The following is a 20273-nucleotide window of genomic DNA, read 5'->3' on the forward strand; positions in this document are numbered from 1 at the left end:
TTTTCCATTGAGCCCCTACCCGGGTTGACACGGCAAAAACCCGGGTATTTTCGCCAGTGGAAAAGGGGTATACGTTAACTCTTTTTTTTTTTTTTTAATTATCTCATGGCAATCTCAATTTCTTTTTTTTTCAAAATGATTTTATTTGAATCTTCACTGTAATGAATACAATAGATTGTATAAACATACAAAATAGTGACAAAAAAGCAGGGGGTAACAATAGTCACATTGCAGACATCATATAACAAATCAATAATTGGGAATATATCCCCACATAAGAAAAGTTATACAAATCAGGTAACACATAAATACATTTCACTTAATTATTGATGAGAAGGAGGGAAAGACCAAAAGAAGAAATGGAAAGCGAAATCGCCTGTAGCCCAATACCATCTACAACAACATGAGCCATTGATTTAGCTAAACTGAATAGGAGGTTCGGAAAGAAACACTCTAGTTGCTTATCATATCATAGAACAAAAACAATTATGAATTTGTTGTTTAATTGAGATTATTAAAGTATCAATAAAAGATTCCCACATAGAGAAATATTTCTCTAGTCATTATTCTTTATGCAAGGACGTCTCTACCCAGTCCATCCTGAACACTTGAAAAAGCTTTTCCTTAAACATTTGTATAGAGGGAGGGGAAGAATGTATCCATTGCTGTAATATACACTTTCTAGCCACGGCAGAGAGAACCAAAAGCAGTCTACGACAACCTGGGGTAATTGTAGAGTGGTTGCGAGAATGAAAAAGTTGGCCCATTCTGGGGTCAACGGTACAAAAATGTACTAGTTCCGAAAAAAGTAAATTGCTTAACTTGAAGCCAAAAAGCTTTAATAGAGATTCAATCCCAAAAACAATGATAGAGGGAAGCATCTGGTCTAGTACATTTTGGGCAAGTGGACGAAGAGCAAGGACCAATTGAATAACTACAAGGGGAATAAAATATCCCCTATGAAAAATGTAATAAAACATTTCCTAATAGGTTGTAGCAGATAAAACTCGAATAGAATATAAAAGCAATATCAATTTTTATTGTTCTTCCTCCTACTCTTTTTTTCAAATGGTTTTATCCTTAGCTTTGGGCTATAGACCCTCATGTTTGGCACAGCACAGTTGTTTCTCTACATTCCGTTTTTTTCCCCCAGAAGATATTGTACAAGAGTGCCAATAATGTTGACCATTGTACAAGAGTGCCAATAATGTTGACCATTGTACAAGAGTGCCAATAACATTGACCATAACTATCTTTACTTATAGAATTCTGTAGCCTTGTCACTTCTGCCACAGAATAGTATATAACGGCACTATTCTACACACACTATCCCATAGTTGGAATATAATGGTCACCAGGTAAACCTCTGAACTGCAAGTTAAAACATTTCTCAGTTAAAGTTTTTCCTCATTCCTTTAGTTCATTTTCTTTGTCATATAACAATAACAAACTTGACATATGTGCTAAGTACAAATCAGCATCCTCCCAGCCTATGTCACAGTCCTAGTGTCGCTAATGTTACATCCAGTCCAGATGGGATGTCCATGAAATGTCCATATTACTACTAGTTGATAAGAACTCAGTAGCAGGGCCTCTGAGCCTTATATCTCACGTCTGCTCCCCCTCCCCCCATTATCACACTGTTCATCCTTTGTTTAATAGCCAGCTGTATTATCACTACCTGGTGGTTCTCAGGAGTACACAGTACCAGCACCAATCTTTTGGACTCATTTTTAATTCTTTAACTAGTTCCAGAAACAGGAAGAAATCATTTCAGAAATGGAGAAATATCTTCACACTTACCCAGAGCTTCTATAATCCTTGTAACAACTTATAAATTTGGCTGATGACCAGCACCTTTTTTTTTTTTATAGAAGAAAAGTACTGATATACACTCTGAATTATATAGTTATATTTGCTCTGTGAATATACACACGTACAGTCTTGATGCGCAACTTTATCTCACATGACTTGTGCATTCATGTCCTTTGTTTTATTTGTTTTATTTTATTCTGCTTAATTGTTTCCTTGCCTGTTCGGTACAGAACTTGTGACGCCTTATAAATCAACTTTGAGAATGATTTTATTATTACAGAAACGAGAAATACATCATCAGACAAACAAGTCACTGATGGACACTTCATAGTTAATAAGCTACACAAAAAATATGTACAAAGTTTTACACTTTATACAATGTCATAACAGGTTACTTACAATAGTGACAACTTACTAGTCACCTGTTGAACTAGCAAAGCAGTGGCTACTGTAAGACAAGGCCACCCAGATAGCACAGAATAAAACATACAGTGACAGGAACTATATAAAACATACAGTGACAAGAATGTAATGGAATGTTCCCCATCTGACATTCTTAGAACAGATAAGGTGTGGATTACATAAAGAATTAGCCCAAGAGCGACTTGTAAACTCCCCAAGAAACTGAACCGGGTGGCAATTACAGTAAGCATCTTTACAAAATACATTAGTGTATACTTCAAGGTGCAGACGTGAACTAAGTCAGACAGCAATTATGAAGCTTACACATACTGTAGACTGGGACATCCCAAAGCTGATAAAACAGGAACACGCTGCAGACTGAGGTGCTGGCAGGACCTAGTTATTATGTGAAGCTTGTGATGGCCAACAAACACTATAATAATCTTAGCATACCTCCCAATATGACCCATTTCACCCAGGCTATATTTAATTTGCTCCTATTTTGTCTACCTTCTTGTAATGGATATTAAAATAACAATATCAACATAAGATAAAGCCCAGGTTGATACAATTGGGAAAATGGGGGAAAAGGGGGAATAGGTGTTTAAGATCCTGTTGAAAGTAGGACTTACATTGTCATACAAAGGTTTATACGTCAGTTTTGGCAATACACATGTAAAGCAATGGGTAGCCCAACAATGACTGCATACTATTATTATCAACATCATCAATTTACATTTTTTAAGGCCCCATATAGGGAATATACAAGTAACATTGAAGCGTGACATATCAAAAGGTACATCAAGTGTAAATTGACATTTTGTAGGAACAACTCAGAGCAAGTAACCGACACACTAGGTAGAATGAGGACTGGGAGCAAGGTTTAGGTAACTCATTGTATCATGATAAGTAAGTAGCAGCAAGTCACAGGGAGGGGAACACAAGTCAGAACTCAAGAAGACTGTACCAAACAAAGTATACAAACAGTCGGGATGCCGGTGCGGGAATCCTGAGACCTGTCAGAATCCCAGCGCCGGCATCCTGACAGTAGTACTGGGGTTAGGGTTAGGTTTAGGCACTAGGGGGGGGGGGGGAAAGGTTAGGTTTAGGGAGTGGGGAGGGAGGGTTACTAACCCTGGCGGGATGCCGGCGTCTGGATTCTGACCACCGGGATCCCGAGCTCCGGCATCCTGACGGTAGTACTGGGGTTAGGGTTAGGTTTAGGCAGTGGGGAGGGAGGGTTACTAACCCTCCGGCATCCCATACCCAACCTGAGTACACAGAATCAGAGTTGCTGAAGGGGACTAGGGGGTTTATAAAACCCGACACTTCTATTTGCGTTTATGCCCGATATTTAAAAAGGGCAGTACTGTACTTTTACTAACCATGTCTTGATATAAAAAGCACTGCCCTTTTAAATATCGGGCATAAACACAAAACAAAAGTGTTGGGTTTTACAAGCTACCTAGTAAATAAACCCCTAGGAGAGAAGAGACAAGGAGCACTGGAGGCAAGGGTAGTGCTAAGGATGATGATGAGGAAGAAGGGACCTGCCTGTGAGAGCTTACATGCTAAGAGAAGGGGGTTTATAATTGGACAATGAACAGGGGATGAGAGATTGGAGATTTAGGAGAAGGTGTGATAAACTGAGATGAAGAGACCAGTTTCAGTGAGCATTTGAAGCTGCAATGAATTTCCAACATATAATTAAGCACAAGATATTTTTCCTGTGAGTACATCAGCAGACAATGCCTGATAGTAAATATTGACCTACCTCATCTACATATACAAACAGATTCTTGACAGGGTGACCAGGGCAATCCCTGTGACATCTATACAAAATTCTTACAACCAAAACCTATGGTATAGCATTTTTAGGAGGAGGTCACATTTCTTGTCATAGTGAAGCTTTAACTTCAATCCCATGGTCAGTAAATACAGAAATCCCTATGACAGCAGGTATTTCATTGAATATGTGCAGCTGAAATGTTTATTGTTTCCAATGCATAAAGTAGGAGATGATGATTGCATGGGCCCATAAATTGGATGATAAAACCCTTGCATAAAAATGCCTTTTAAAGGTATTCTTCCAGCCAAGGGCCATGCAAGTGTCACGTAGCCAACATTGCTGAAAACTTAAGGCCCCTAACACACTAGATGACCTGCAAATGATTCAATGTCATCGATTTCCCTTGAACTCCCTGGAGCTCCCGGACAAATGATATTGTGCAAAAACACTGTGCCAACGACATATAGTTTGTTAGAGACATAGGTTTGTTAATGAGATTGCTAGAAGAGAAAGAGAATGAGACCATCAACCAGCGGGAACGCGCATCGCTATCGTTAGTACACACTGCGAGATTTGCCATTCCGATACCTCGAAATCGCCAAAATCGTGCAAAACAATTGTCTAGTATGTATGCCCTATTTACAGCTGATGCCTAACTTTTTAGTACTGTTCGTGTCAGTAGATGAACAAGTTCCCTATCTCCTTAGTAGCTCCTGCTGGCTTCTAGATTTGGCTGCTGAATACTACATCATTATGTCCCACCCTCACTCCAAATTCTAGCTTTGTCTTTTCTTCTATATAAAATTAGTAGAAGCAGGGGGAGATTTATCAAGCCTTCTAGAGAAGACAAATGGAGATGTTTCCCATAGTAACCAAATTCTTGCTGCCATCTTGCTCATTGGTTGCTATGGGCAACATCTATACTTTGCAAAATCTCTCCTTAAACCCAGTCGTCGATACCATTGCAAAACTTGGGAGGGGGTCGGGAGACCCACCCAAGAGTCTCAAACTCTACTTTTCTGAGAATAAACAGGACCACATCTATGCTGCTGTGGCGGTAATATTGTATGCACAGACAGTACCAAAGAAAAGGAAAATAAACCAATATTCACATTTCTTCTGTTTGGTCTGCGATGAGCATCCACTTGTGCCAAGCACATCTTTATTGCTATAAAGATCGATGATGCCTAGTTATTTTTCCTATTGACTGCTTCCATGTGTGTGGCCATTAAAATACAATGTACAGACTTCTGAGAAAACACTGTAGTATAAACTAATGCTCATATTGAATGGTATGCAGATTAAAGATTGACAGTGTCTAGATAGATTCTCAATATGTCGACAGGCAATATATCGACAGAGACAAAGTGTCGACAGGGACAAAAGGTCGACATAGTTTTTCCTGTTTTTTCAACATTTTTAAGGTTAGGGTTAGGGATTTACCGGAGGGTTAGAGTTAGGCACTAGGGGTGGGGTTAGGCTAGAGTTAGGTTTAGGCACTTTGGTGAGAGTTAGACACCAGGGGGAGAGTTAGGGTGAAGATCAGGCTTAAATTATAGAAAAAACAAAAAGTGTCAACCATTTTTGTGTCGACCATATGTGTGTGTGGACCATTTGCACCTGTCAATCTTTTGTATCTGTGGACCATATGTGTGTCGACCATCTGTTATCAATCTATTGAGTGTCTATCTACAGTAGACACTGTCGATCTTCTATACCACACCCATATTGAATACTATTACTTGCACCTCTTCTTCCCTTCTTATAGTCGGCAACATTTTAAACTAGTTTTCAGGGACAATTTGCTGTCAGGATGGTACATCTAAGCTCAGCACTACCATAAGTCTCTGTGGTCCATGAAGTGTTATGATGCCCATCAGGTCATCTTACCTGTATTTAGGACAGGAGTTAGCTTCTTGCATTCAAGCTATGTATTATCAATATATATATATATATATATATATATATATATATATATATATAAAAAAAATTTAACTTCGAGACTACAGAGAAAAGCTGGCCACACAGTATACCAACTTACATCCAACTTGTTGATTGGTTGGAATGACAATCTGGTAACGCATGGGAGTGAATGATGATCAGCAATTTGCTCCTAAATGCCAGAAAACAGATGAAAATGGTCGTCAGACAAGTTTGTTAAATGTTTGATGTAAACTATTTGTTCAAACAACAGTTTTTGTCCATTTTCCAGCGTTTGGGAGCAAATTGCTGCTTGTCATTTGCTCATACATTACCAGATTTTCATTCCAATCAATCAACTAGTTGGCTGGTTGGATGAAAGTTGGTCTAGTGTGTGGCCAGCTTAAGAATAGGTGGTGAGAACTGCATGTAACATACAGAAATAGACATTTTAGGGGGAGATTCAATTAGCAGCAAGGTCAGGAGCGCACAAATACAATGAGAGGTACCCGTCAGGAAAGTCTCTTGTATTAGTTCGCACACCATAGAGCAGGGGTTCCCAACCACGGTCCTCAAGGCACACTAACAGTCCAGGTTTTAGGGATAGCCATACTTGAGCACAAGTGACTTAATTAGTGCCTCAGTTATTTTGATTTAACCATCTGTGCACAATCATGGATATCACTAAATCCAGGACTGTTAGTGTGCCTTGAGGACCGAGGTTGGGAATCACTGCCATAGAGGTACAAGCAGATACGAGAATGATTTTCCTATAGTTGTAACATGCTATGGGGTCTATATGCTAAGCCTTGGATGGAGATAAAGTACCAGCCAGCCAGCTCATAACTGTCATTTTTCAAACACAACATTTGACATGGCAGTTAGGAGCTTAGTTACTTTATCTCTGTTCACTTTAGCTCCATCCAAGGCTTAGTAAATAGACCCCTAAATCCGCAGACAGAACTACACACTTAATTGAATCTCCTCCTTGGTGTGCTGTTGGTCAGTATTATATTATTATCTTTCATTTATGAAGCACCACAAATTTCCACAGAGCTTTACTGATTAATACAAAGCAGTGTAAAAGTATTGAAATATAGGGAAAAATAAAGAGAAAACTGGTAACCATGGCCTCTGTACACAAGTACACAAACACACACACACACACCAGTGGCCTTTGTAATAACGGAATATTTTATTCTAAATACCAAATTGTGTAGGGTGGAAGCTAGCATACTGCCACACCAGGGGCACTTATGGAAAAGGATCACTGGAGGGCTGCATGCATTCAGGGAGCAGGAGGTCCCCATTAACAGCAGGTGGGAAGTGTGTGGCCCCGTGTTACCGGGTACAGGGGAGGGGGGTAGGATGCTTTGTACCTGGTCAGGTGCTCGGACTCTCCCCCCAGCCTACCCTCCACCTCCTTAAAGCCAGCAGGCGGCTCCGGCGGACGGAAAGCGGACAGGTTCAGGGTTTCGGATACCTCCTCGAACCGGGCAGAGAAGTCCACGAAGTCGATGATACCGTCTTGATCCACATCGAGCCTGCGGAACAGCGGCCGGACCAGCCGGGGCTGCACGCCCAGATCCCTGCACACGGCGGCGAAGTCCTCCAGCTCCACCAGCCCGGAGCCATTCACATCGCAGGCGGCAAACAGGCTCCGCAGCTGGGAGAGATCATGTGCAGATCCCATCACAGCCGGAGAAGGGAGCGTGCGTGCCCGGGGATCACTTGGGAGCTCTCCGCACAGCTCAGTCTGAGAGCACCGCCGGTCCTTGTGAGGTCTCCTACCGCCAAGGCCAATGGGACATGGATGCTGACAGGAGTGTCCGTGCTCCCCTATAGGCTATAGCAAGAGTCCGGTATAGAGATCAGCAGCCACCCTGTGCGGACAGCTGTCAGTATGTGCCTCTGTCGTGACAGTGACGCTGTAGTTGTGGAAAGTTTTCCTATGAAGGTGACTATAGTAAGCGCCGGTATAGGGGACAGGGCAGGAGGATGTCACACACGTCTTCTGTCCAAAACGTTACTTGTCTCCCAAGTTTTCCAGGTACAGTATCAGCACAAGATGCGGGTGAGAAGCACCGCTCCCTGGCCTGTCCAGGTCCTGATAGAAGACATGATTACAGGTAGGTTCCCATATAAGACGCTCCCTGTCCCCGGCCGCCAGCCCATGGTGAGGGGAAGGGTAACGCAGAAGGTACGGCAGGTGCAGTTACTTCTCCCTGTGCCAGTGCTGCTCACTCAACTCCTTCATCCCATCCCGGCAGCAGCTCCTCCCCGTACACCTCGCTGTGCCCTGCAGTCACCAGGTCTCCTCCCTCATTCCAGCCAGGAGTCACTACATTCTACACACAGGTTATGCTACCTGGCTGGACTCATAAGAAATCACCATCCCGAAACAACTTCATGATGCCACACCTCCTATCTTAGGGAATACTTATGTTTTATTTTGTTATATTACTTTTCCCTATAAGGACAAACTAACTTCTGCATTACTGCAGGTTATTCACCCCATTGTGACCAGATCAAATTTCTCATTTTTGGAGTTGTGCCCATTTTTTTTCAACCTTGCCCCCTATTGTCCAGGTCGGTCTAGCAGGTGTTTTGTTGCGATGAATTGGTTTATGTTGTGGATGTGTTTGTGGTGTTTTTTTTTTTGTTTTTTTTTACATTTATTCTCCTTACCATCATGTAGTTTATTATTTTGCTTTACAATTTTATAAAATAGGGATTTATTTGTGTCGCATACTGATCCATAACTAACTACAAGTTTTAGCATCTAAAGGTGCGTACACACGTAACGATTCTTTGAACGATTTAACTATAACGACGTCGTTATCATTCAATTGTTCAAACAATCGTTCAGTTTCGGAATTATAACAATGAACGAAAATCGTTCAAGCGCGCTCTCGTTTGTAGTTTGTAGTTCATTTCAGACTGTCCAACATAACGATTTTCATTAAGGGAAGGAACATTTTTCGGTCATCGTTGTAAAAATCGTTCATTATACTTCAAAAAATTATTCACTTTTGAAGGGAAAATCTGACAGATAATCGTTGGTTACAAAATCGTTACGTGTGTATGCACCTTTAGACGAGAAGTCTCCTGCATGTTCACAATATACCCCCAGTTCAAATTGGGTCTGTTCTGAGATGGGAGCAAGTTCCAAATTCAAAATTATCCCCATTATGCCCCAGTACCCCTAGTTCATAATATGGTCAGTACCGTTTTTTCTTTTTTCCTTCTTACCGCTTCTTTATGTCTATTTTTATTGTTTTTCCCAGTTTACAGCTACCAAATTATTTTAAGCAAGCAACGACAAAAGTTAATTTCTACTTATATAAAAATGATGTTTATCATATTCATGGCATCTTCTAAAATCTGGAATTGTGAATTATGTGGGGTACACACCTGACCAACCCATCAGCCATACGACTGAGCAACTAATTTGGTAAGCATATACATTCTCGATATGTCTGGGCAGACATCACAACCGAGCGGGTATTTATATTTGCCCGCCCAGTTGTTATTTCATTGACGGAGGTTCCAGCGGTCAGTCGGTTGGTCACCCGTACACAATGCAGATAAGCACAATATATATATATCTGTAAGATAAATGGCATCTGCCATTCTGCATGTCCGACGCGATATATCTGTGAACAATGGCCCTCATTCAGAGCCGTACGCTCTGAGCAGAGCGCACGCTCTGCATGAGGGCCGGGCTCCATTTTCATGGAGCGTCCTCCTGGACGCTCGTATAGCTGTGGGTCACCACCCACAGGCTATACGAGCGTGCATTTTGATGGCCGCGATGGTCGTGACCATCGCGACCATCGAAATTGCGAGCCGGAGCCTGCGGTTGAGGTTTTCAACCGCAAGCTCCGGAGTGATTTTGTCTCAATCAGAGCCAAAATCACTCCCACTGACATCACTAGTGATGTCAGTGGGCCGGCTTCTGACGGGAGGCGTTCCCGTGGGAACGCCCCCATCAGGGAGGCACGCCCCCGGCACGCCCACCAAAGGGGGCGTGCTGTCAATCAACATTGACAGCACGCCCCCTTTGATCGGACACAACGAGCGAAGGAAAGTCCTTCGCTCGTCGTGTCTGGCGCATGCGCACGACGGAGCTCCCTCCGTCGTGCGCATGCTCAGTGCAGACCATCGACCCACTTGCGAGCGGACAGCCGCTCGCGAGTGGGTCTGAATCAGGCCCAATGTTGTTTACAGATATATCGTGTATACACAGGAACCAATGCACTGAACGATATATTGTTCGTCAGCTGCACAAACAATATATCATACAGTGTGTACTCGCTACTAGGGTATGAGAGGCTCTTGCTACTTTGTATGCATTTGAGTCGCACTGCGCATGCATCAAGGTACATTACCATAGTCGCACGCTGCAAGTCTTTATTCACATTGTGATGGACAGTCAGGGTGCATTTGGGGGAGGCAATGGGGAGTATTGGATAAAAACACAGACATGTCTCAACCTTTTTGGGGGCATGTCACATCCTATATCTGCGATCCCATATGCAGAAAACATGGCTTCGGCGTCTCAGTTACAGTGACCATTATGAGTGACCATAGACTCACTCAAGGAGTCGATGTTTGCCTGATCTGCATCTGATGCTGCTATGGCTCAGGTGGGCTTCTTAGTACAAGTCCTGGCCGATGTTGCATTAGCATATCTTTGCATATCCGCAGCTGCAGGAGCATCATCGTACAACTCTGAATCAGGCTCTATGTACCTGGAGTATGAAGATCATGCAATCCGGTCTGGTGTTGGCAGGGGGGGGTCTTCCAATTCCTGCTCACTATCGTGCTGGCCTCGTCCTACTTAACATAGGCAGTGAGCAAGCAGCGGCTTATGGTATTAAGTAATTAAGTCAACAGACCGTTATGATAAGACATGGATAAAATGTCACCCTGGATAATGTTGACATGAACAGAATATGAAAATGTTGACATTAGGGTTAGAATTAGGTGTAGGGGTTAGTGTTGGGGATAGACTTGTTGCTATACAACATTACTGACAATCTCACCATGTTGACATTTCATCAGTGTCTATATTCTGAAAGTCGAATATGTTGTCACTGTCAACATTAAGATGATATCGACATTCTCAAGTTGACATGAATGTTGACATGGTAAATCAGAGTTGGATTATCCACAAGGCGGTACAGGTGGCCGCCTGGGGCTCCTAGGGGGCCCGTCTGAATCCACCACTGGCATTACAATCAAGTTTTTTTTTTTTTTTATTCGTATTAAAGGATGGAGCGTATAACCGGCGCCGAGAGACCGATAGGGGTGAGCTGAGCTAGGGGGTCATCATGTGTGGCATTAGCGTGCGTGTGACAGCAGATACAGGCAGAAGACCCTCCCCGATCCATACAGCAGTCTCAGTGGTTAGTAGAGAGCTGGAGGGAGGCCCCTCCTCTCACTGACAGCCCAGACAAAGCCGCTGCCTGACATGCTTCTCAGAGTCCCACCCGACATCTTACCCTCCGCTTCCTGCTGCCCTGACCGCTCTGTAATCCCTTGCTGAGTCTCACCTCTCCCCGGTCCCGCTTGGTACAGATGGTGAGTGGGCGGAGCGTGCGCGCCTGTGAGCTGAGGGTTCGGGAGTGCACACTGGGGTAATATAGCCTTTATGGGGCTGAAGTAAGTGTGTGTGTGTTTGTGCACAGGAGAAGGTTGTGTACGATAACAGACAGCAGGAGGAAAGAGGATGGGGTAAAGTTGGAGGGGGTAGCCATTAGGCAGGGGGTAACATGGATGATGGAGGGGGGAAGATTGAAGAGAATGAGGCAAGTACATAGGGTGAAGCTAAAATTACTGATGCTGGTGAAGATGGTGAGAAAATGGAATTAGGCAGGCAAAGGGAATGACTGAGGTAAAGAATAGGGTTGAGCGGTATGAGAGGGGAAGTTGCAAGGTAAAGAGGGGCTGGATAGGGAATGTAGGTAAAGAGTGAAGAGGTAAAATACAGAGGCTGGTGTAAAGGGAGGAGAAAGCACTATAGGCAGAAAATCAGAGGGTTGTGTATAGATCCCCTTCAGTTAATGTACCTGGACGTGACGTCGAGTGAGGACGGAAGTGTTGCTCCATGCCCTTAAAGCACTGTTCTCCCAAATGTAGTATCTGGTCACCAACAGTAGAAACTTGTACCCTCATGGGCTCACTGCGCTTGCCACACTTTGGGCTTGGTGGCTCACTTCGCTCGCCACAGTTACTGTTCCCAATAGATATCTCCATGGACAGTAAATGATGACGTCAGGGTACATTTGATGAAGATGATCTATCCCCAACCAAAATGAGAGTGGTGAAGGAAATTAGGTAGTTACAGAGGCAGAGGTAAAGATGGGTAACAGGTGTGGGTTTAGGGTTTCCTAAGTGTCATAGATGCAGCCATGGTGGCTCTGATCAGGTTAGCACTAGTATCCAGTCTCTGCCTGTCTCCTGCGTTCACATGACCGGCTCCTCCTATCCCTGACAAGAGCGCCCTATTTAAGCCTGTACCTGCCACTAGCACATTGTCAGAACAATGTGGTTCTTTATCTCCCCGTAAGTACTACCTCTAATACATTGCCTGATCCTGTGCTGTTGACTGTTGGATTCCTGCAAGCTGCTGCCTCTGAGTGTGCTCAATCCACTCTGCAGCAATGTGGTGTATCCTGCTTCCAGCCTGTGCACCAGTCCATGTCCTCTCCAGTTCAAGCCTGCAGTCCCACTCTGGCTCAGCTGCTGCTCTCTCCAGTCCCATTACAGTTCGAGCCTTCAGTTCCACTCCGGCTGGCTGCTCTCTCCGGTTCCTTTCTGGTTCAAAGCCACAGCTCCACTCCGGCTGGTGTCTGCTCTCTCCAGTCCCATACTGGTTCAAGCTTGCAGTTCCACTCAGGCAAGCTGCTGCTCTCTCCAGTTCCTTTCTAGTTCAAGCCTGCAGTTCCACTCTGGCTGACTGCTTTCCTTTCCAGTTCCATTCTGGTTCAAGACTGCAGTTCCATACCAGCGGCTGCTGTGCTCTCTGGTCCCATACTGGTTCAAGCCTGCAGTTCCACTCAGGCTAGCTGCTGCTCTCTTCCCAGTCTCATTCCAGTTCAAGCCTGCAGTTTCACTCTGGCTGACTACTGTCCTCTCCAGTTCCTTTCTGATTCCAACCTGCAGTCCCACTTTGGCTGGCTGCTGCCCTCTCTGGTTCCATTCTGGTTTCAAACCTGCAGTTCCACTCTGGCTGGCTGCTGCTCTCTCCAGTTCCGGTTCAAGCCTGCAGTTCCATTCAGGCTAGCTGCTCTCTCTCCGGTCCCATCCCGATCCAAGCCTGTGGTTCCACTCTGGCTACGCTGCTGTTCCCTTCATTCCCATTCCAGGTCAAGCCTCCGGCCCCACTCCAGCTAAGTGGCTGTTACCTTCGGTCCCAGTCCGGTTCAAGTCTCTGTTGCAAGCCTCTGGAACCAATCTGGTTCTTCTACTGCCTCCAGTTCAAGTAAAGTCCAAACCTGTAAGTTATCCCTGTCTCCAGCCTGTATAGTAGTCTAAAGTCTCCTGGACATCATATAGACTTTCCTACTGGTTCCAATTGCCAAGTCTTCTATCTACGGTGTTCCTGACTACAAGCAAGTCACCTAAGAACATCCCTACTGCTCATTGCGGGTTCAAGTGAACTGTACTTCATTGTAATTCAGACTACCTTTCTGCTCTGCAGTTATATTTCTTATTCTCACCATCACAGCTCCTGCCCTATTCTGAGTCTCTCTACTGACTATACTATTGGTATGCCCTGTGAGTCCTCTCTTGGGTTTCATGATGAGTCTCTGCTCCAGGGTTTACTCCAGTTTCTGGAGACTGGGTACTGGATCTAGATTCCTCTTTGAAGGTGTAGGTTCCAGTGACCCAGCTCTGGTAATCAGTTTGCAGCATCTGTTAGCAGATTACAGGTGTTACCGACTTCTCTAAAGGCACCATGCATTATCCACATGGTTCTCAGCCCATAAGTAGAACTCTGATTCAACCACCATTATCCCGCTACAACCCATTAGTCCAGTCCATAAGTCCTGACTCAAATCTCAAAACTCCAAACGTGACATATTAACATCACAAAGGCTATTTATATGTTAGCCAGTCACATGATCAGCCTATTGAGGTGAAAAAAATCTAAACCTAGCTGCATTTCACCTCTGATATCTATTGAATAGTTATATTAAAATAAGCTTACCTTGCAATGTGAGAGTCATATCAGCAGACACAGCTGATAAATGACAGTTCTACACCAATCATTGACTTTTATACCCAAGCTAATTGACATCACAAAGGTGCAATCATAAAGACATCACAATGGCTGCTTAGGATGTTAGTTACAATCTGCATACCTCTCTATATCTCACAAGTGTTATATATCCATCTATCACTATCCATTTAACATTTTTATTTAATATTAAGTAGTGACTTTTAGGCCAAACCTGAGTGACATCACAAAGGCTGTTTATGATGTCTACATCTACATTTCAGTAGTGCTATCTATCCATCTAATATTATTTTTGATATAATAATTAGGTTAAAATTGGCTTACTTTACACTGTGAGATGTCATATCAACATATACAGCTGATAACTGACAGTTCTATATCATGCAGTGACTTTATACCAAAGCATACATGACAGGTTGTTTATGATGTTAGTCCATCAAATGATCAGTGTACTAAGGAGATAAGAACTTAGGGCCTGATTCAGACCCGGTCGTAAGCGCTGGGCACTGGGCATGCGCACGACGGAGCCGGGAGGCCGCTCCAAAAAAAACCAAAAACGCCCTGATTCAGAGCGAGCGCTCTTTCAGTGCGTCCGGCTCTGAATCAGGCCCTGAGTTAGAACTTGCCTGCATTTCACCACTTATGTCTATTTGTCTCTAACTATCCATCTAACATTATTTCTATATAACTTTTAGGTTAATATAAGCTTACCATGCACTGTGAAGTCAAATCAGTAGCTACAGCTGTTAACTAACAGATCTATACAAAGCAGTGACTTTTATGCCATAGCTTAATGACATCACAAAGACTGTTTATGATAAATAATCGCATGATTAGCCTATTAAGGTGATACATCTAAACCTACCTGCATTTTATCACTGCTAACTATTCATCTATTATTATTTCCATATAACATATAGGTTAAAATAAGCTTAGTTTAGATGTCATATCAGCAGATAAATCTTATAACTGACAGTTCTATTTCAAGCACAGAATTTGAAACCATAGCTTAGTGACATCACAAAGGCCAATTATAACATTAGCTATTCACATGGTAAGCAACCTAAAGCTGGCCACACACTAGACCAACTTACATCCAACCAGCCAACTATTTGATTGGTTGGAATGAAAATCTGGTAAGGTATGAAAGCAAATGACAATCGGCAATTTGCTCCCAAATGCAGGAAAATGGACAAAAACTGTTGTTAAAACAAATTATTTAGATCAAACATTTAACAAACTTGTCTGACGGCCATTTTCATCTGTGTTCTGGCATTTAGGAGCAAATTGCTGATCATCAGTTACTCCCATACGTTACCAGATTTTCATTCCAACCAATCAACTAGTTGAATGGTTGGACAGATAATCTTTAGATGTCTGGTCAGCTTAAGGTGTTAAAGCTCAACCTGCCTGCATTTCATGGCTGCTATCTATCCATCTATATCGATCTAACATTATTTTCATATAATGGTTAGGTTAAAATGACAAAGATATAAATTGTTTGTTGCCTATAGTATAGAATAGATATCTCCATTAGTGCGTGAGCAGTATGAATCACATTCTATAGGGTGTGTATTATAAACAAGGGTAGATATTAGACTGATATAGTCAGCCTGTAATCACAGATTTCACTTCGTTGTCTACATTTAGACCATATGGTGATATGGTTTTCAGATTTATCATCCATCTTAATTCTTCCTTATTGATTTTCTTTATATAGCCCCCCCCCCTCTCCAATGTGCGGGTACTAGCTGAATCCCAATCAGTTCTAAATTGCTTGGGTCTTGGTTGTGTTTCTCTTTATAGTGTTTTGAAACACTGTGTGTCTAAGCCTTTTCGGATGTTTCTGATATGCTCAGAAGTTCTTGTTTTTAATTTTCTGGTGGTTCTACCAATATACTGGAATCCACATGGGCATATTAGTAGATTAATTACCCCTGTACTATTACACGAGATGTGATCTCTAATGCTGTATTCTCTGTGTTTTGTTTGATTTGAAGACACTTGTTTTTTTGGTAGTTCTTGGTGATAATTTACAATATTGGCATGTACCGCAATTATAAAAATTGGCATTTTGTGTTGCATTGGTTATTGTGGTTGTACTTTTGTCTTTGCATTTTACATAACCGTGAACCAGAAGTGTTTTTAGATTAGGAGCTTTTCTGAAAATTAGTGCTGGGTTATCTGGTAATAAATCATTCAGAGTTTCATCTTCTAATAATATATGCCAGTGCCTCTATAAGATGTTACGTATTTGTTTATAGGTTTTGTTGTATTGTGTAATGAAGGATGCTTTAAATTTGGTAGAGCTGTTAGTGTCTTTTTCTCTATAGGTTAAAAGATCACTTCTGCTTTCTTCTCTCACTTGTTCAAAAGCTAAATTGACTTTGTCTTCCTGATAGCCTTTTTCTATAAATTGCTGTTTTAATTTTGTTCCTTGTGCATGGTAGTCACTCAGATTACTGCAGTTCCTTCTAATTCTTTTGAACTGTCCTAAGGGAATGTTCTTTAGCCAGTTCTCATGGTGCCCACTATTTGACAGTATAACTGTTGACGTCAACCAGTTTGTAATATGTCTTAGAACAAATATTTATTTTTGTTTTTGTATCATGCACAATCTTTTTGCATTCTTGTAAATAGTCTGTCTTATTCAGCATGACAATTCCCCCGCCCTTGTCTGCTGGTTTTATCAATATATTCTTGTTTTGTGTTAATTCTTTTAGGGCTTGTTTCTCTTTTATGGAGAGATTCATATGTTTCGGAGCTATTTTGTTTTCTATGGAATCTATGTCTTTCGTTACTAATTTTTCAAATGTTTCAATTAGGGGTCCCTTTATGTGTTGGGGATAGAAGGTAGGAGTTTTTTTGTTCGAATGTTGGTAGTCCTGTAGTGTTCGTTTTCTTGTAAATTTATGAAGGTTTAAATATGTCTCGAATTTATTGAGGCATTTTGTTGGGGCGAATTTAAGGCCCTTATACAGTAGGCTGTTATGTTTTGGTCTCAGGGTTGTGTTACTCAGGTTAAATATCCCTGTGTTTCTTATTGGTGTTCGTCGTGTTTTTTCTTTGTTTTGTTTTTGCCTCCTCTAGCTTCTCTTCTAGTGTGTTTAATTTCCTATTGTTGGGTATTGTTGTGTTTCTTTCGCAGGTTTGTTTGCCTGCTTCTAGATCTAAAAAATGATCCTCCCCATTTTTTTGTTTCTGGTAGATGTTGTCTCTAGGGGTAATATTGTGCTGGTTTCAAGTGTTTCTTCTTGACTATGTATCTGAAACCCTTTCTCAATAGAGTGTCTGGCTAAATGATCGTACTTCTGTTCTTCGTCTAAACTGTATGTTGAAAAAAGGCTATCTACCGTTATTTCCAATTCTGTGTTTGTCAGTTTCTATTTCTTCTTGTGTATTTATGAATCGTTTAACGTTTGTTTGTCCTTCTTCATGCAGCTTGGTCATGTATTGTTGGTATGTCAACTTGAGTTTTTTATATATCGGTGTTCTGGAATTTGTTCTATATTTCCCTCGGGGAGTCTTATATAGTAAGGGTTTGGTCTCCTGTTTGTGTCATTGTGCAGTGTTGGGTGGGGCCATGATGACGCAATTCCCATAAGGCTCCAATCACTCCGTGATGAAATAAATCATGTGAATAATCTGTTTTGCAAGTACATAGCTGTCATTGCTCTACTGTTTCTGTTAAATTGGACTCTTTTAGTACGTATCTGATATTTTCATTCAGGGTCCTGTTCTTTCTTTCAGCTATCCCATTTTGTTCTTGTGTATTTGTAACGTTCTTTTGATACTTTATGCAAGGGTTGCTATTTTATGTATTTTAATGCATCTGATCTTTTGCGATACCATTGGCAAACCCTGAGGTTACTCAGAATGCCCCTCGCAACTCCTGACCTCGGCACTCCCAGAAAAGGGGGCCAACATGCCTCCGTTTTCTAGAACAGAGGCTGGCCCCGCCCATTCCCACAAACAGCCTGCAGTTTGTCAATCAGGCTGCAGCTCGGGGGAACTGCGAGTGATCTCGTAGAGGGAGACCTGCACATGCTCAGTACGAATCCTGCGCATGCACAGGTCTCTCACAATCAGTGTTGTACGCAAACCATCGGGTTTGCGTACAACACTGAATCGGGACCATTGTAACGAAATCCTGTAATTTTTTTACTCTGTAAGGTAAATGATTTTAAATGGTCATATATATCTATTTTGTCCTAATGTGATTTGAATTTATAGAATCACATACAGTACATCACTTTCTAGGAGGCTCTAATTTATTTTAGTAATTGTTGCTCTTATTGCTTCAGCTTTTATGTATCAATTGCAACTCATAATTGCTGGACAAACTGATGGAAGAGCCTTTGTCAGAACCTGCTTTTGTAGTTTCTGTATTCTTTAAGGTGACTGTGCCCCAGGTGATTGTGCCAAATTTTAATGCAATTATAGTGTCTGCGTGTGTTAAGTCTCACCTTTTTCTTTGAAGTGTTGAGATGCAATAGGTGTTCATCTGTTTCGGCTCTGACATTACCCTTCTTCCATCTAGGTAAATACACTTGTCTTCGAATTTGAGTCCTGTAACCTCCATATGCCTTACAGACAAGAGTCCATTTCCAAGCTAGGAATATAAAGCATATCCTTTACTGCAGGGGTGGGGAACCTTTTTTCTGCTGAGGGCCATTTGGATGTTTATAAAATCATTCGCGGGCCATACAAAATTATCAACTTGTCTGCTATATAGTGCCCAGCCCCACAGGAAAATTAAAAGACTCAGCCAGGCCAGTATTGCACGACTCCAGTTAAGTCTCCTCTCCTCCAATATAGCTACAGCAGCCAGACAGCAATGGGTGCTCCAGCAGGCACAGACACCCACTGTCTCATACAGTCATCATTCACTGGGTATGGGGGTGCAGCACCATGGCTCCCTGGGAGTGCATCAGCAGGGCTCACTCCCTCCTCCTTCCATCCCTCAGATATTCAGCAGACAGCCTGAGGGCTGCCTGACTCCATGTCCCACTGCTCTGCACTGCACCTCTCCGTCCTCCTCCGCTTAAGATGTCTGCGGGCGGGCTGGGGCTGGACGGCGCTGCGTGACTTCTGATGTCACACTGCAGCGCTGGCGCACAACCGGGCAGTGTCTGAGCCGAGTGCTCAGGGATCAGCGCTGCCCGAAAAAAAACAGAAAGGGAAGAGAGCCATGGCTGGCCGGGTCTGATAAAATGATCTTGCGGGTCGTATACGGCCCGCGGGCCGGAGGTTCCCCATCCCTGCTTTACTGGTATTGCCAAATTGATCCCATTTATGGAGCTCTTGAGTAAACTGTGCCCTAATCCTTATAGCCGGTGATAATACTTTCATGTGTCAGATTTTTTTCTTTGTGATGAAGGTCAAGTTCTGTGAAGATTCTATCACTCGTTATGTGACCGTTAATCTTTACTTTGCACCAGCAATTGGACAGACAGCCTTCTGTAGCTTTAAAAGTTTCTCTAAACTAATTTGAGCATGGTCAGTGAGTGTCTATTTTTTTAAACATATTCTTTTGTTGAATCAGGAGCAACAAAATACAAATATATCTAAAATATTACAATAAACAGATAATGTGAAAGCAGAGACTTATGTCCAGAACAATAGTCCAAATGGCAAAAACATATTTAAAATGTCTGGTATTGACAATCCCACTATTTTCTGGGGTGCATCCAAAATGGTTTTGAGGGGTCACATAATTGATTATGTATCGAGATTAAAGAAGAAAACAAATGCAGAATACCATGCATTACACACTTCTTTATTTTTGGCCTTACGCAATCACATACCAGCACCATCTGACGAGTCCGTAAACCAGTTTTACTGAAGCTCAACAGCTACTAAATGACTTATTGTTGTCCCAGGCTAAACAGGATTTGGTGTTCTCCTGGTATAAATATTGTAGATGGGTAAACAAAACTGGGTGTCTTCTAGCGACAATGTCCAAATCTAGATCCCATAAACGCTTTATTACTGCGCTCAAACAACCTCAGACAGGTCAACTACTAAATGATTCTCGTAGCATTTTAGAACAGTTTAATGCAGAACTGCATAATAGGTTAATCCAGGAGGCGCACTTAC

General features: G+C 42.4%; 1 protein-coding gene across 1 annotated transcript in view; it reads right to left on the reverse strand.

The window, feature by feature from the left end:
* Positions 1-8231, reverse strand: part of LOC148523668 (ras and EF-hand domain-containing protein-like) — a 71536-nt gene extending 63305 nt beyond the window's left edge. The window contains exon 1 of the mRNA XM_088472894.1: positions 7306-8231. Coding sequence (XP_088329020.1) covers positions 7306-7619 — 314 coding nt within the window. The 5' untranslated portion in view covers positions 7620-8231. The remainder of the gene's footprint in view (positions 1-7305) is intronic.
* Between the last annotated feature and the right edge of the window lie 12042 nt (positions 8232-20273).

This window comes from Taudactylus pleione, unplaced genomic scaffold (assembly GCF_031769625.1).
Source record: "Taudactylus pleione unplaced genomic scaffold, aTauple2 ptg000129l, whole genome shotgun sequence".
NCBI lineage: Eukaryota > Metazoa > Chordata > Amphibia > Anura > Myobatrachidae > Taudactylus > Taudactylus pleione.